Source organism: Setaria viridis, chromosome 8 (genome assembly GCF_005286985.2).
Source record: "Setaria viridis chromosome 8, Setaria_viridis_v4.0, whole genome shotgun sequence".
NCBI lineage: Eukaryota > Viridiplantae > Streptophyta > Magnoliopsida > Poales > Poaceae > Setaria > Setaria viridis.
Window position 1 is genome coordinate 34,925,229 of NC_048270.2, and position 13,699 is coordinate 34,938,927.

The 13,699-nt window shown below is 41.3% G+C and overlaps 1 protein-coding gene across 1 annotated transcript; it reads left to right on the forward strand.

Moving 5' to 3' along the window:
• Positions 1-329: 329 nt before the first annotated feature.
• Positions 330-6,078, forward strand: LOC117866188 (disease resistance protein Pik-2). Its single transcript, XM_034750345.2, has 2 exons — positions 330-2,579; positions 3,644-6,078. Exons 1-2 carry the CDS (start codon positions 1,780-1,782, stop codon positions 5,640-5,642), a joined length of 2,799 nt encoding a protein of 932 aa, XP_034606236.1. The 5' UTR covers positions 330-1,779; the 3' UTR covers positions 5,643-6,078.
• The last annotated feature ends 7,621 nt before the right edge of the window (positions 6,079-13,699 follow it).

Consider the following 13,699-nt stretch of genomic DNA (forward strand, 5'->3'; position numbering starts at 1 on the left):
GCGGGCAGCGATCCAGCAAACCAGCGAGTCCTAAGCACCGGCGACAAGGAGAGGGCGGCAACCGGTGAGTCCTCGCTCACTTCCGTTCTTTGTGCCCGTCTGTAGACCTCCGAGAGCACTAGGCACAGCGCCCCTGCTTGCTACACCTACACCCATACCGTACAACCTTACTCATTGCTAGCTCTTGCCCAGGGACAAATCCATGGAGATCGTGACAGGGGCAATTCCAAGCCTCCTCCCCAAGCTCGGTGAGTTGCTAGTTGGCGAGTACAATCTAAAATTTAGCACATCGCATCCAAACACCCCTGAATTAACAGCCTAGTGCTACAAGATGGAATGTGTATCACCACTGCTATCGTTACTCCTACTGTAACTCATGATGTGTTAACACTATATAATGAGAAGAGAGCAGTAGCTCAGTGCATGCTGTTCGGCTGGCCTTCTCTGGCTGCAGCGGCTCCATGGCGGCCGGCCTCCGCGGCCTTCTCTGGCTGCCGCTGGCTTCCGCGGTTTCCATGACTCAGCTCGGCAGCCTGATTAATGTGCATTTGACATGGGAGAACTTCCTTTTGTAGAAAGCACAGTTAGGACCTTTAGATTGTCGACACAGCTGAAAGTTCACTACACAAGGAGTGAAGTATCCAAGCAGGTCTGTTCGCTTCAGTTTATTCAGCTGACTTATCAGCCACCAAACAGTGTTTTTCTCTCACAACAAATCAGCCATTTCAGCTTTTCAGCCGGCTTATAAGCTGAAGCGAACAGGCTCGAAAGCCAGAAGTTAAATAGAACACAATTTAGTGAGCTAGGTCCATTCTCATCATGTCCAGAAATTGGGAGAGACATTCCACATGTAAATAAGTACACCAACAAATAAATTAGTAGTCCATAACAAAAGACTACTAAGCGCACCATGTTCAATTTGAACGAAAATATAAAAAGATGGGTGACGCAGTTTCCTGTGCATTATAAATGCTGCAGAAGCTAGTAGTGGGTTGGTGACATACCAAAATAGTTGGTGTCGGTATTTAATACCCGGCAAACTACCAAGAGGGTGCCCAAGGTAGTGAGTCCTAGTAGGATTACAGGGGAATCCTAGTAGGAGTTCATCTTCTTCCTTCCTTGCGGGTACTAGGGATCTATCCCCGACAAGCTACCGAGCGCTTCATAGTCGAATGCAACGGTCTTTGAGTAGTTTTAAGATTTTCCTTTGCGTCTAGGTGTATAAATGCTGCAAAAGCTAGTTGGCAAAGGGGAATATTTACGACTTTTTGATGTTCCTACGCATTGGTAGCTGGAGAAGAGCGCCAAACGGGATTGGGAGCCACGTTATAAAAAGATGATATCACATTCTATTGGTGCGTAGGTCCTGTTGTTCGTTATTTATTTATTTATTTATTTTTGCCGAAAGTGTACCTCCGTATGTAAAATGATGCTTTCACATTCTTTCTTTCTGCAACCTGTTGGAGAGAAAAGCGCACGTCAGCACCATGTGAGCGGGCCCCACTATGTGCCACCAGCACACACCGAAAGGAAGGTGATGTGCACGAGCACACACCGATAAACCAGTGAGCTAGTCCTAAGCACCGGCGGCTGAATCCAGACCAGCTACACCTATACCCTTACCGTACAACCTTACTCACTGCTATAGCTCTTGCCCAGGAACAAATCCACGGAGATCGTGACAGGGGCAATTCCATTGATCTCCATACACCCCTGCTGCTCCTAGCTCACACATACACACAACAATCTCGCTCCTTGAGCCCAAAGGCAGATCCGGCCATGGAGGTGGTGACACGGGCACTGCCGAGCGTCATCACCAAGCTTGGTGACCTGCTCGTCGGTGAGTACAAGCTGCAGAAGGGGGTGAAGGGAGAGATCAGGTTCCTCCAAGCTGAGCTCGAGAGCATGAAGGGTGCTCTTGAGGAAGTCTCCAACACCCCGGCTGACCAGCTTCACATTCAGGACAAGATTTGGGCCAAGGATTTGAGAGAGTTATCCTACGATATAGAGGACAATATTGACACATTCATGGTCCGTGGAGAGGGCAATGAGCAGGCCAAGCTGCGTGGCATCAAGAAGTTCATTGATAGAAGTGTTGGTTTGTTCAGAAAGGCCAAGGTTCGCCATGGCATTGCTAATGAAATCAGAGGCATCAAGAGCCGTGTTGAAGAGGTGGCCAAGCGGCATGATCGGTACAAGTTATCAAACAGTAATGTGGCTAAGCATGTCCCAATCGACCCTCGATTACTTTATCAGTACGATAAGGTGACTGAGCTCGTTGGCATTGAGGAGGCAAGAGATGAGATAATTCGGATTCTGATGGAAGGCAATGAAGTGTCCAAGCAGCAAGACAAGATAATTTCCATTGTTGGGTTTGGAGGTCTGGGAAAGACAACTCTTGCTGATGTGGTGTATAAAAAGCTTAGAGCACAATTTGAGTGTGCAGCTTTTGTTTCGGTATCTCAGACACCTGACCTGAAAGAATTACTCAAGCGCATGTTCTGTCAACTTGTCGGGAGGGAATGTAACAAGAGCAGCGATGTTGCCAGAGAGCTCAGAGAATTCCTCGAGAATAAGAGGTATGAAAGCATTTCAGTACACTTTATTGGCATCTGTTTATATCTATCTTTTTGTTTGTTTGTATTTTCAAATATGGACATTGCAGCACCTAGTAATCAGATTTTCATTACTAGAAGACGATATGTGTAGTAAATTTGAAAACGATATGGATATGTTATCCATGCTAACTCATAATGTGAGCCAGTAGTGATAGGTCTCCAAGTATTATTCACAAGTATGGATGCTAGTTAAGTATGCATGTTAGTTATCCTTATGCCTCTTATTACGAGACCAGTGCTGATACTTTGCACGCTTGTAATTATAATTTTGTCTTATTTTAAAAATTGTAACTTTTTCAGACTTCATATGGCAATTGTAGGTTTCAGCGAGATCTACAACTGTTTAGTTGAATATTTAATTAAAGTTATTTAGATGGCTATATAATTGATTAAAAATTTAGATGACGAGGGTCAAAGGAAGAAAACTCTCCATTGCTGTTAGCAATGAAATCTAGATTACATGGTAAGAAGGGATAGTGTGATGGGGAGGATGTCCTTTCAATCCCTGAAAACATCTTACACGTCTATTCTGTGCGAAAAGTGCGTGACTTGTAATTTGCGACTCGCAACAACTTGGGTAGATTGGGGATTACATCCAGATTTACGGATTTTTTTTCTGGCTACCTTTTGGTTCTACTGTCTCACTGGCTCTTATTACAAGTCGGAAAGGATACTAGCATCTCTATCGGCCATGCAACAACGGCACGGATACCGCCGGCTTGAAAATAGATATGGATGAGCATATTTGTCTTTGCTCCTTTTATTTGCCACTTCCGGGCTTCATGTGACTTCTACCATCAACTATAGCCCCTTTTGGGGTCTTGTCTTCCGTCCGCTTGTTTTCTTCTCGATCCATATGGTCTACTTCTACTAGTGATATTCCTTTCAATACTATCTTGATTTACTAAATCTTTAATAGCCCACTAGTTAGCATAGCTTAATTAAACATTCTATAGGAGAAAAAACTAACTTATTATAAAGTTTAATTTGCTAGTAATATGGCTTTCTTGAATTATCTGGTACAGGTACTTCGTTGTTATTGATGACATATGGAAACTCTCAGACTTCAAAATGATTAAATGTGCTTTGCCTGGTAATAATGTTGGAAGCAAAATAATCACAACTACTCGTGATCTCAATATTGCTGAACAAGCTGGCTCTGTTTACAAGTTGCAGCCCATTTCTCCAAACAACTCTCGGAAACTATTTTTTAGAAGAATATTTGGTAATGACGACAAAGACAACAACGAAGAAGAAGAAAGGTGTCCTAACAATGAGTTGGCTGAAGTATCTGATAAAATACTGAAGAAATGTGCTGGTGTGCCCTTAGCTATTATTACAATGGCTAGTTTGTTAGCTTGCAAAGCAAGAGATAAAATGGAGTGGTATGAGGTCTACAATTCTGTTGGTACTGGTCTGGAAAACAATCTAGATGTGGAGAATATGAGAAAGATTTTGTCATTTAGCTATTATGAGCTACCATGCCATTTAAGGGCTTGCTTGTTATATTTGAGCATTTTTCCTGAAGATTATAAAATTGAGAAGGATCGTTTGGTAAGGATGTGGATAGGTGAAGGTTTTATCAAATGTGAAAAAGTAGGGAAGAGCCTATTTGAACTCGGAGAGAGTTACTTCAATGAGCTTATAAACAGAAGCATGATCCAACCAATACATGATAGTTTAGATGATATGATATCAAGCTATCGTGTACATGATATGGTGCTTGATCTTATCTGCTCCTTGTCAAGTGAAGAAAACTTTGTTACTGTACTAAGTAATATGGGAGGCACATCTCCATCAAATACGATTCGGAGGTTGTCCATTCAAAATGGCCAGGAAAGTCATGTGATGGCTCAAGCTACTTTCAGCATGAAACATGCAAGGTCATTTGTTGTCTTTCTAGCTGCTGATTCTATAGTGCTGCCTCTTGACTGCTGCCGAGTCCTACGTGTTCTGGATTTAGAGGATTGCGACCTTTCACAAGCTGATAGCAGCCTTAAGTGCCTTGGGAATATACATCACTTGAGGTACTTGGGACTTCGTGGGACAGCTATTTCTCAGCTCCCAGAAGAAATAGGGAACCTGCAGTTTCTACAGACATTGGATGTAAGGGACAACGAAATTTTCAGGTTGCCTTCGAGTGTTGTCAAGCTAAGAAAGTTGATGTTCCTATATATTGACGAGTACCGTACAAGAGTTCCAAACGGAATTGGAAACCTGACATGCCTTGAAGAGCTGTCATGGTTACACATTGATGACTCCACCAGAAATATTGTAGAAGAGTTGGGCCAGCTAACTGAATTGAGGACGCTGCATATTGTATTGGACGAGTGGAATGACAAGCTGTTGGAGTGCATATGCAAGCTACAAAAGATGCAGGAACTAATTATCATGGTCGATTCTAGTCAACGCATCATCGGCGGATTGGATGCTTGGGTCGGCCCTCGACATCTTCGTGTATTGAGTACACAACACAGCTGTTGGTTTTCAACACTACCGGCTTGGGTGAATCCATTGCTTCTTCCGAACCTCACCCGGCTATGCATCAACGTGAGGGAGCTACATCAGGCCGATCTCGAAATCCTCGGGAGGTTGCCAGCTCTCCGCGTTCTAAAACTGAAGGTGGACAACAAGGACCTCGGTATCCTCACGGGATTCGTTGTTGGTGCTGGTGCGTTCCCGTGCCTTCTAAGCTGTGGCTTCTGTCAATTTGTGTGGCCAGTGGTATTTCAGCATGGAGCAATGCCAAGGCTTAGAAATCTTAGGTTCAGGCTGTTTTATCTGCGGGAGGCAAGAGGAATTGCCTGGAATGACGGTAGTCTCGACTTGAGCCTGGGGAACCTGCCATCGCTGCAGGATGTTAAGGCTTACCTGCGATGTGATGGTGCTGACAAGGAGGAGGCAGAGCAAGCCAAGGCTGCGCTGACGCATGAAGCTGAAATGCATCCCAATCATCCCCGTCATTATATCTATATTAGAGGTGTGCCAGCTCCTGATTGGTATTCCTTTCCCCCTTTCTTCTAAACTGTATTTGCCACGCATGCAGAGGTTAAACTGCTCGGCCATGAGCTTTACCAGACACCCTCAACCTGTGAGTAAACAATGAATGCTGCACACATGCGTCCAAGACTCAGAGCTTTGATCGTTTCTGCTGTGCATCAACCAATATGGCATTTCATTGCGAGAGTGTAGGATGACATTGTCAGTGGATATGATTGTAATCCCTGACTAACTTCCCCCTCTCTACTCATATTACCGTATTGTTTCATCGTAAGATTTTTACTGCAGCCTACTGTTTCAGTGCAAGGAACAACCCATCATCTGTTTTCACTTTTCAGTGCAAGGAACGTTTATTTTAGTCATTGCAAAGAGACTGAGCTGTCTCCTGCGCCCCTGATCTAGTTGCCTTGGCTGTTTATTTTGATGAAAAATTAATAAAAAGGAGGTATTTTTGGGTTAATGTTGCAGCTTGTGACCGTAATCATCTTGTGAGCGTAAGCATGGACGGCAGTATATATGTATTCATTGTTGCGCGGTTTCTGATATACTAGGCCAACTGTTATGAAATTTCGTTGCAGCTCTCTGAATCTCTCTGAAGAGAGAGTCAAGAAGTCCATGATTTTCAGAATTTTCGCGGCGGACGGGATCGCGATCCAAAATTTTCGAAACGCACCCTTGAACATTTTCAAATAACCCCCTTATTTGAATCGCAATTATTGGTCGAAATTCAAATATTTACAAAACACCCCCCTTTTATTTGCATATAGCCCCCTAATTTGGACCGCGATCTGATTATTTTACAAAACACAGGCCAAAAATAACGGGACGTGAAAAGCTGGACCTTTCCACTGGTAACATTTCAGCAAGTATGGCACCAGGATAAGAGCATCAGCTAATTGTCCAAAAAAAAGCCGAATTCGTAAAAACAAGTGTACTTTCTTTCTGGCAGTACAGAAGTTCTCAACGCTACTTGAAACAAACAGCGTGACTGGGCTGCAGTGAATCAGACTATCAGCGACTGCCCTAGTGGAGTTGACAAGAGTATGATGATGACAGCCATGGCAACACACTAGGCAGATTGGCCCACATCAACATGTCCACACTTCGTACAAAGACTGTCTATTACTGATCGATGATGCGAATAGCAAGAATCCGGAAGCGTTTCACAGCCTTGCAATGACGGCTTCGACCTCGCGGCAGGGGTGTAGAGGTGGTACTTGGGGGCGACCTTGGCAATATCAACGTTGTTTGGGGTCACCTGTTCAGAATGCGATGATAAGATCACATGTTCCCCTAAGAGGGGGCTATGGAGTATGGAGTGGTTTGCCATGCCCTACCTTCTCTTCCATAACCTGCTTCAGGATAGAAAGGGCTATGGTCTCCGCCTCCTGGAGGTTGCCAGCTCTCCGCGTTCTAAAACTGAAGGTGGACAACAAGGACATCGGTATCCTCACGGGATTCGTTGTTGGTGCTGGTGCGTTCCCGTGCCTTATAAGCTGTGAGTTCTATCAATTTGTGTGGCTAGTGGTATTTCAGCATGGAGCAATGCCAAGGCTTAGAAATCTTAGGTTCAGGCTGTTTTATCTGCGGGAGGCAAGAGGAATTGCCTGGAATGACGGTAGTCTCGACTTGGGCCTGGGGAACCTGCCATCGCTGCAGGATGTCAAGGCTTACCTGCGATGTGATGGTGCTGGCAAGGAGGAGGCAGAGGAAGCCAAGGCTGCGCTGACGCATGAAGCAAAAATGCATCCCAATCATCCCGTCATTCGATCAATATTTTTCCCAGGTGCGCCAGCTCCTGATTGTTATTCCTTACTTGTCTCATTCCCCCTTTCTTGTAAACTGTATTTACGTTTATTCCTCTGTTTGAGATGGTGGGATCTCCGGGTGATCTTTCACCACGCCTTTCTTCTAGCCCCTTTGCCTCAATTCTTCTAATCTTCCTTTGGTATATTTCGGTCTGATATACAGATGACGATGACGATGACGACTCCTATACAGATGATGACTAATATAAGCGTTTAGGCCGAAAGCTGGAGCAGAGCAGATGACAAAGTCCCTCTGTTTCGCCACGCATGCAGAGGTTAAACTGCTCGGCCATGAGCTTTACCAAACACCCTCAACCTGTGAGTAAACAATGAATGCTGCACACATGCGTATGAGCTTTGATCGTTTCTTCTGTGCATCAACCAATATCGCATTTTGTTGCAAGAGTGTAGGATGACATTGTCAGTGGATATGATTGTAATCCCTGACTAACTTCCCCCTCTGTACTCATATTACCGTTTTGTTTCATCGTAAGATTTTTAATGCAGCCTGCTGTTTCAGTGCAAGGAACCACCCATCATCACTTTTCAGTGCAAGGAACGTTTATTTTACTATATATTTTACTCCTGCGCCCCTAATCTCGTTGCCTTGTATCGTCTCAGTGGTTCAGGGCCTTGGCTGTTTATTTTGATGAAAAATAAAAACAAGGTATTTTTGGGTTAAGGTATTTTTGGGTTAATGTTCAGCTTGTGACCGTAATCATCTTGTGACCGTAATCCATCGCTTCTTCCGGACCTCACCGAGCTTAAAATCTCCGTGAGGGAGCTACATCAGGCCAATCTTGAAATCCTCGGGAGATTGCCAGCTCTCCGCTTACTATATCTAGTGGTGGACAATAAGAACCTCGGTATCCTTGCGGGATTCGTTGTTGGTGCTAGTGCGTTCCCGTGCCTTGTAAGGTGTACCTTCTGTCAATTTGTGTGGCCAGTGATATTTCAACAGGGAGCTATGCCAAGGCTCAGAGAGCTTGTGTTCTGGCGGTTTTCTCTGCGGGAGGCAAGAGGAATTGCCTGCAACGATGGTACTCTCGACTTGGGTCCGGGGAACCTGCCATCGCTGCACCATGTCGAGGCTGACCTACAATGTGGTGGTGTTGGCAAGGAGGAGGTAGAGCAAGCCAAGGTTGCGCTGACGCATGAAGCTGAAATGCATCCCAATCATCCCATACATTTGATCCGTATTAGAGGTGCGCCAGCTCCTGATTGTTATTCCTTACTTATCTTCTTCCCCCTTTCTTCTAAACTTTATTTGCATTTATTCCTCTATTTGAGATGGTCGATATATTTCAGCATGCCTTTCTTTGGATATGATAATCAGGGATGGAATTCGGATCGGATTCGAATGGAATCGGATCCGAATAGCACTTTTTACCACATTTTAAGTCGAATATGAATATGAATTCGGATGTTTTCAAATACGTATACAAAACGAATGTCTCGAATTCAGATATCCATGGATATTTATTCGGTTTGAAGATAACATTTACCTATTTTATTTGCTGATGGTTTTTAATAACAAAACTTTTATACAAGTAGAGACTAAAGTATGAGTACCTAACTAGTGCAAACAAAAATCGCTCATGAAAATATTACATTAATTAATAATTATTTGAAATAGTGCAATCTATGGAAAAATAGTATATGGATAAATATATATTTCAATAAATATAAACATTTATCAATGAATAATAAAAATTGTATAAAATGTTTTTATTAATAAATAGATAAACTAGAGTATTTAAAAATAAAATTAATATTCACATATATTTATTATTGAATTTAATGACATTGGTCACTAAAATTAGAGATAAATTTTAAATAGTTTTATGGGTACAATATTAGTAATAATAAAATTAATATAATTAACTATTAGTTATAAAGATAAATTTTTAATAGTATCAATGATATACTGTCGTTATTAATATTTAAAGTAACATCATTTATCATTAGTTACAGAGATAACTAATAGTTTCATATGGTCGGATATGGATAGTGTCGGATATTTTCCATACGAATGTGGAATCGGATAGAGAAAATTAAGAAAAACGAATTCGGATGTATCCATTTTAGTACCACATTAAATTCGGATATGAATACAAATATCCATATTTGTCGTTTTAGCGGATATGGATTCAGATAATTTGGATATCAATTCACATTTCCATCCCTAATGATAATGAAGATGAAGGTGCCGCTAGCTCCATGCTACTTCTTCTATTCCCCTTTTCTCTAACTTTGCCTTACTTTATTAATTTCTTTTGAGTTCCACATCACGATGAATTGGACAAAAGATTTCTAATTAACACTGGTGCCCAAATTTTTGCAGAAACTGAAAGACTCTCCATATGGACACATCACAAGGGTATTCCGTTCACAAAGTTGGGCAAAGATTTCACAAACCTCTTGCTGTAGGGCCTGTTGCTGTTGAGTGCAACAGTTTGGTCTCCTGTGGCTCTCAAAAGAAAAAAAATCTTTTGCTTAGTTCCTGCATTGTATTTGTCCTGCCGTTTGTTCTTCATACTGCTCATGCATCAGGGACTTGAACACTGAAATATCGTTAGTCATTTCCACTTAACATGACTTTGTATTTGTGTCGCCTGTTTGCTATCTCCTTCCATCCATCAACTCTTAATCATTCTACTAAATTGTCTCTTTATATGTTAAACTGCATCAAGCTTGAAATTATCAATCCGTCACGTTTTCCAAAAAGAAAGGGACCAATTCATTAGTTGTGTTGAACAAAATAACGATTCTTTAAGACGAACATCACAGTAGGCAACGATATGGATAATTATGCAAGCTGGAAGCAACACCAAGTTCCACAAAAGAAAGGATAATTGATCAGGAGCCAATCAGAAAATGTTATGTTTAGCAACAATATTCTTATTCATAGTTCATGAGCGGCTTCACAAGTCGCAGGGCTTTGCCATGCATGCATTCACTTGCCGGTCGGTGGCGATCTCCTGCGTGAACACAAAACAGAAAATTAGAAAATGTCTACACTTTCCATGGCTGCTGCTCGTCTCAAACCAGTGAATGGGGGAAGTCTGAAGCTTAGGCTCCTTTGCTATTGTTAACCTAAGCTTAGGGGCGTGTTTTCCTGATTCAAATCAAATGAACACATACAATTCAAATAAGGGGTGCATCTCATAGGTGACAGCCACAGATATTATCAAAGGAAAGAATTGTATTAATTTTTTCCTGACATTAACGCCACTGCAAACTCCAGAAATTCAATAGATCACGTCTACTTTTATTACTTATGCTTCAACAAGGCTAGTTCACAGTGTTAGGTGTTGCACATTATTCAAATATGTTACAAGTGGTAGCAAATAAAATACTTTTAGCATGAAGGACACACCTTTGCGACACCGAGCCCTTGAAAGATTAATCTGAAAATAATAAGAAATGTCAGAGCTCTCTGTATGCCCCTTACTATTAGCACTGCTAGTTCTTATGGGTATCTAATTAAAAATGGACCTCACAGTTACAGGATAAACTCACACAAGAATTTTTCCTAACACAGTTAGACTCGAATCAGTAAAATCTTGAATACCTAGATTTAGAAAAATTTTGCACCAGTACAAAGAGGCGTACGCGTCAATAAATGGTCCAGAAGGAAATTCAAGTCTTCTGAAATCTACCTGTACTGCCTCATAATTTCCATATTACAAATTTCTAGATTATGTTTTCCTGTAATATTCCCTCTGTTTTTAAATGCATGATGTTTAACTAATCACTCCATTTTGAACTACTAATTAGTTCAGGTATCATGTCATAGAATTCAGAACTGGACACAATAATCATATACTCTATGGCGTACCTGAGGCTGGCCTTAGGTCGGTGGTTTCATGCCATGCTTGGAGTTTAGTGACTGATGAAGTTGGTTAGCATTCCGCTTGCTGGATCTTTCTTAGAGCTCAGGATATGAATGGCAGGAGAGTGCAGTTGACCTGTCCAGAAGTGTGCATATTCACTGTGAATAGTTTTGTGACTGCAATGGAGTACCATTTAAGGCAATATATATCCCAGTATCTTTACAATATTGTTAGGAAAAAAATGAGACTGTTGCCAAGGTACTAAGCACAAGCACAATACCTTTAAACGTTTCGTTTAGGCGTGATGTGGTAGGAGATAAACTAAGGCTCTGGCTAGATTTGGTTGAAAGGGTTGTAACAGTTCAGTTGAGCGAACAGGAGGATATCTTTTGTTGGAATTTGAATAAAAACAGAACTTTTACAGTGAGCTCTTTGTATACAGACCTAATGCGAAGTGAAGGCGTACCATCAAAGTGTATAGCTTGGAAATTAAAGTTCCTCTTAAGATTAAAGTATGTGTTTTTATGGTATTTAAAAAAGGAAGTCTAAAAGAAAATGATAGGGGTGTACTAAATGTTGTTTCTGTGACTTTGAAGAGACTATCCAACATTTATTTTTTGAGTGTCATCTGGCACGTTCCTGTTGGAATACCGTGTACATCTCACTTGGCATTCAACCACCACAGATCTTTTTGATTCTTGGCCTAAAAGATTTCGGGGGTGTTTGGATCTTTAGTCCTGACTAAAATTCATGTCACATTGAATATTCGGAGGCTAATTAGAAGGACTAAACATGAGCTAATTATAAAACTAATTACACAGATGGAGGCTAATTCGCGAGACGAATCTATTAAGCCTAATTAATCCATCATTAGCACATGTTTACTGTAGCGTCACTTTGTCAAATCATGGAATAATTAGGCTTAATAGATTCGTCTCACAAATTAGTCTCCATCTGTGCAATTGGTTTTGTAATTAGCCTATATTTAATACTCCTAATTAGTATATAAACATTCGATGTGACAGGAATTTTAGGAGGTGCTAAAGAAACAAACAACCCCTTCCTTTGAAGCTTAGAAATCATGGCCTGTTCGCTTCAGCTTATAAGCCGGCTGAAAAGCTGAAACGGCTGATTTGTTGTGAGAGGAAAACACTGTTTGGTGGCTGATAAGCCGGCTGAATAAGCTGAAGCGAACATGCCGCATGCTTTAATTGGTGCGGCAGCCTTTGTTTGGGCTATTTGGTTGGATAGAAATGATGTGATATTCAAGAGAACAAATCCTAATTCTCTGTTGCAGGTTATCTTTAGGGGGACATACTGGATTAGGTGTAGGTCACTACTCTCTAAAGAGGAAGAGAGGTTAAATTTGAAGAAGGGATGCCTCATATTGAAGGTCGTTGTCATGGAACTCTTCAATAGTTTCGGATGCAGGTTCAAGAACAGAATCAAGGCTTAGAGTCTTTTCTTATTCTATCTGTCATTTTCATAGTCATGTAAGCTTCCTTTTGGAAGCATGCCCTAAGTACTGCATTTTATTATGTTCCCTATCTGCTGTAGGCACTCACTTGTGAGTGTTGAGGCTGGAATATTTTTCAATCTAAAAATCCAAGTATACGTACATTGTATATGTACAGTATACGTACATTGTATATGTACATTGTGATGTTGACGCAAGCTGCACCCAAATTGATTGATTTCGAGCTCATTACAATTGTTTTATTTTTTTGGAACACGTAGGTGTAAAACTCCTGTCACGTGAAAGTGTTCGTTTGCGTGATTCAAGCATGGTATAAAATTCCCTATGTTTTCCTGTAATATTTCCTATGTTTTAAAATGTATGGTGTTTAACAAACTAGTCCATTTTGAACTGCTAATTAGTTCAGGCATCATGATAGAATTCAGAAATTTAATTTTGTCCTAAAAATAATGCACTTTTTAGATTTTGAAACAGCTAAAGTAGTAATTGCATATGCACATTTAATGGTATAAAATCAAAGAAATCCTTTCAATGGTTCAAAAGCAAAAAGAAAAAGACGTCAACCTCCCGATACAGCCCAATTAAACAAAAGGCCTAAGCACAAAATCGTTACAGCCCACCAACTAAAGATACCGAACACTTTACCAAACCAGGCCCAATCAAACTGACTTCGCATGTGGGTTTTACATTGTGATGTGTTCTTTATGGAATGCTGGTTATGGAATGCTGCTTCTTCGGATGTAAAGGTACCCTCCTCCTTGGCCCCAGTTCCTTTTGTTATCTTTCAATGTAATTTTCAGCTCATCTTAATTGTCTCAACTGTCATGCTTTTGTTATCTCAGAATGATTGATTATTGACTGATTAATCAAGCACCGGTGCTCCGTGGCAACAATGGAGGGAATGAGTATCTCTACCTGCAAATTTACCACTGATGCCGGCATAAGCTGGTAATGGACGGA

What these genes read in the sequence shown, in the direction of transcription:
- LOC117866188 (XM_034750345.2), top strand. Translation starts at nt 1,780, where the DNA reads ATGGAGGTGGTGACACGGGCACTGCCGAGCGTCATCACCAAGCTTGGT. An exon ending in GAATTCCTCGAGAATAAGAG is followed by an intron (nt 2,580 to 3,643) that starts GTATGAAAGCAT and finishes TATCTGGTACAG; the next exon opens with GTACTTCGTTGTTATTGATG.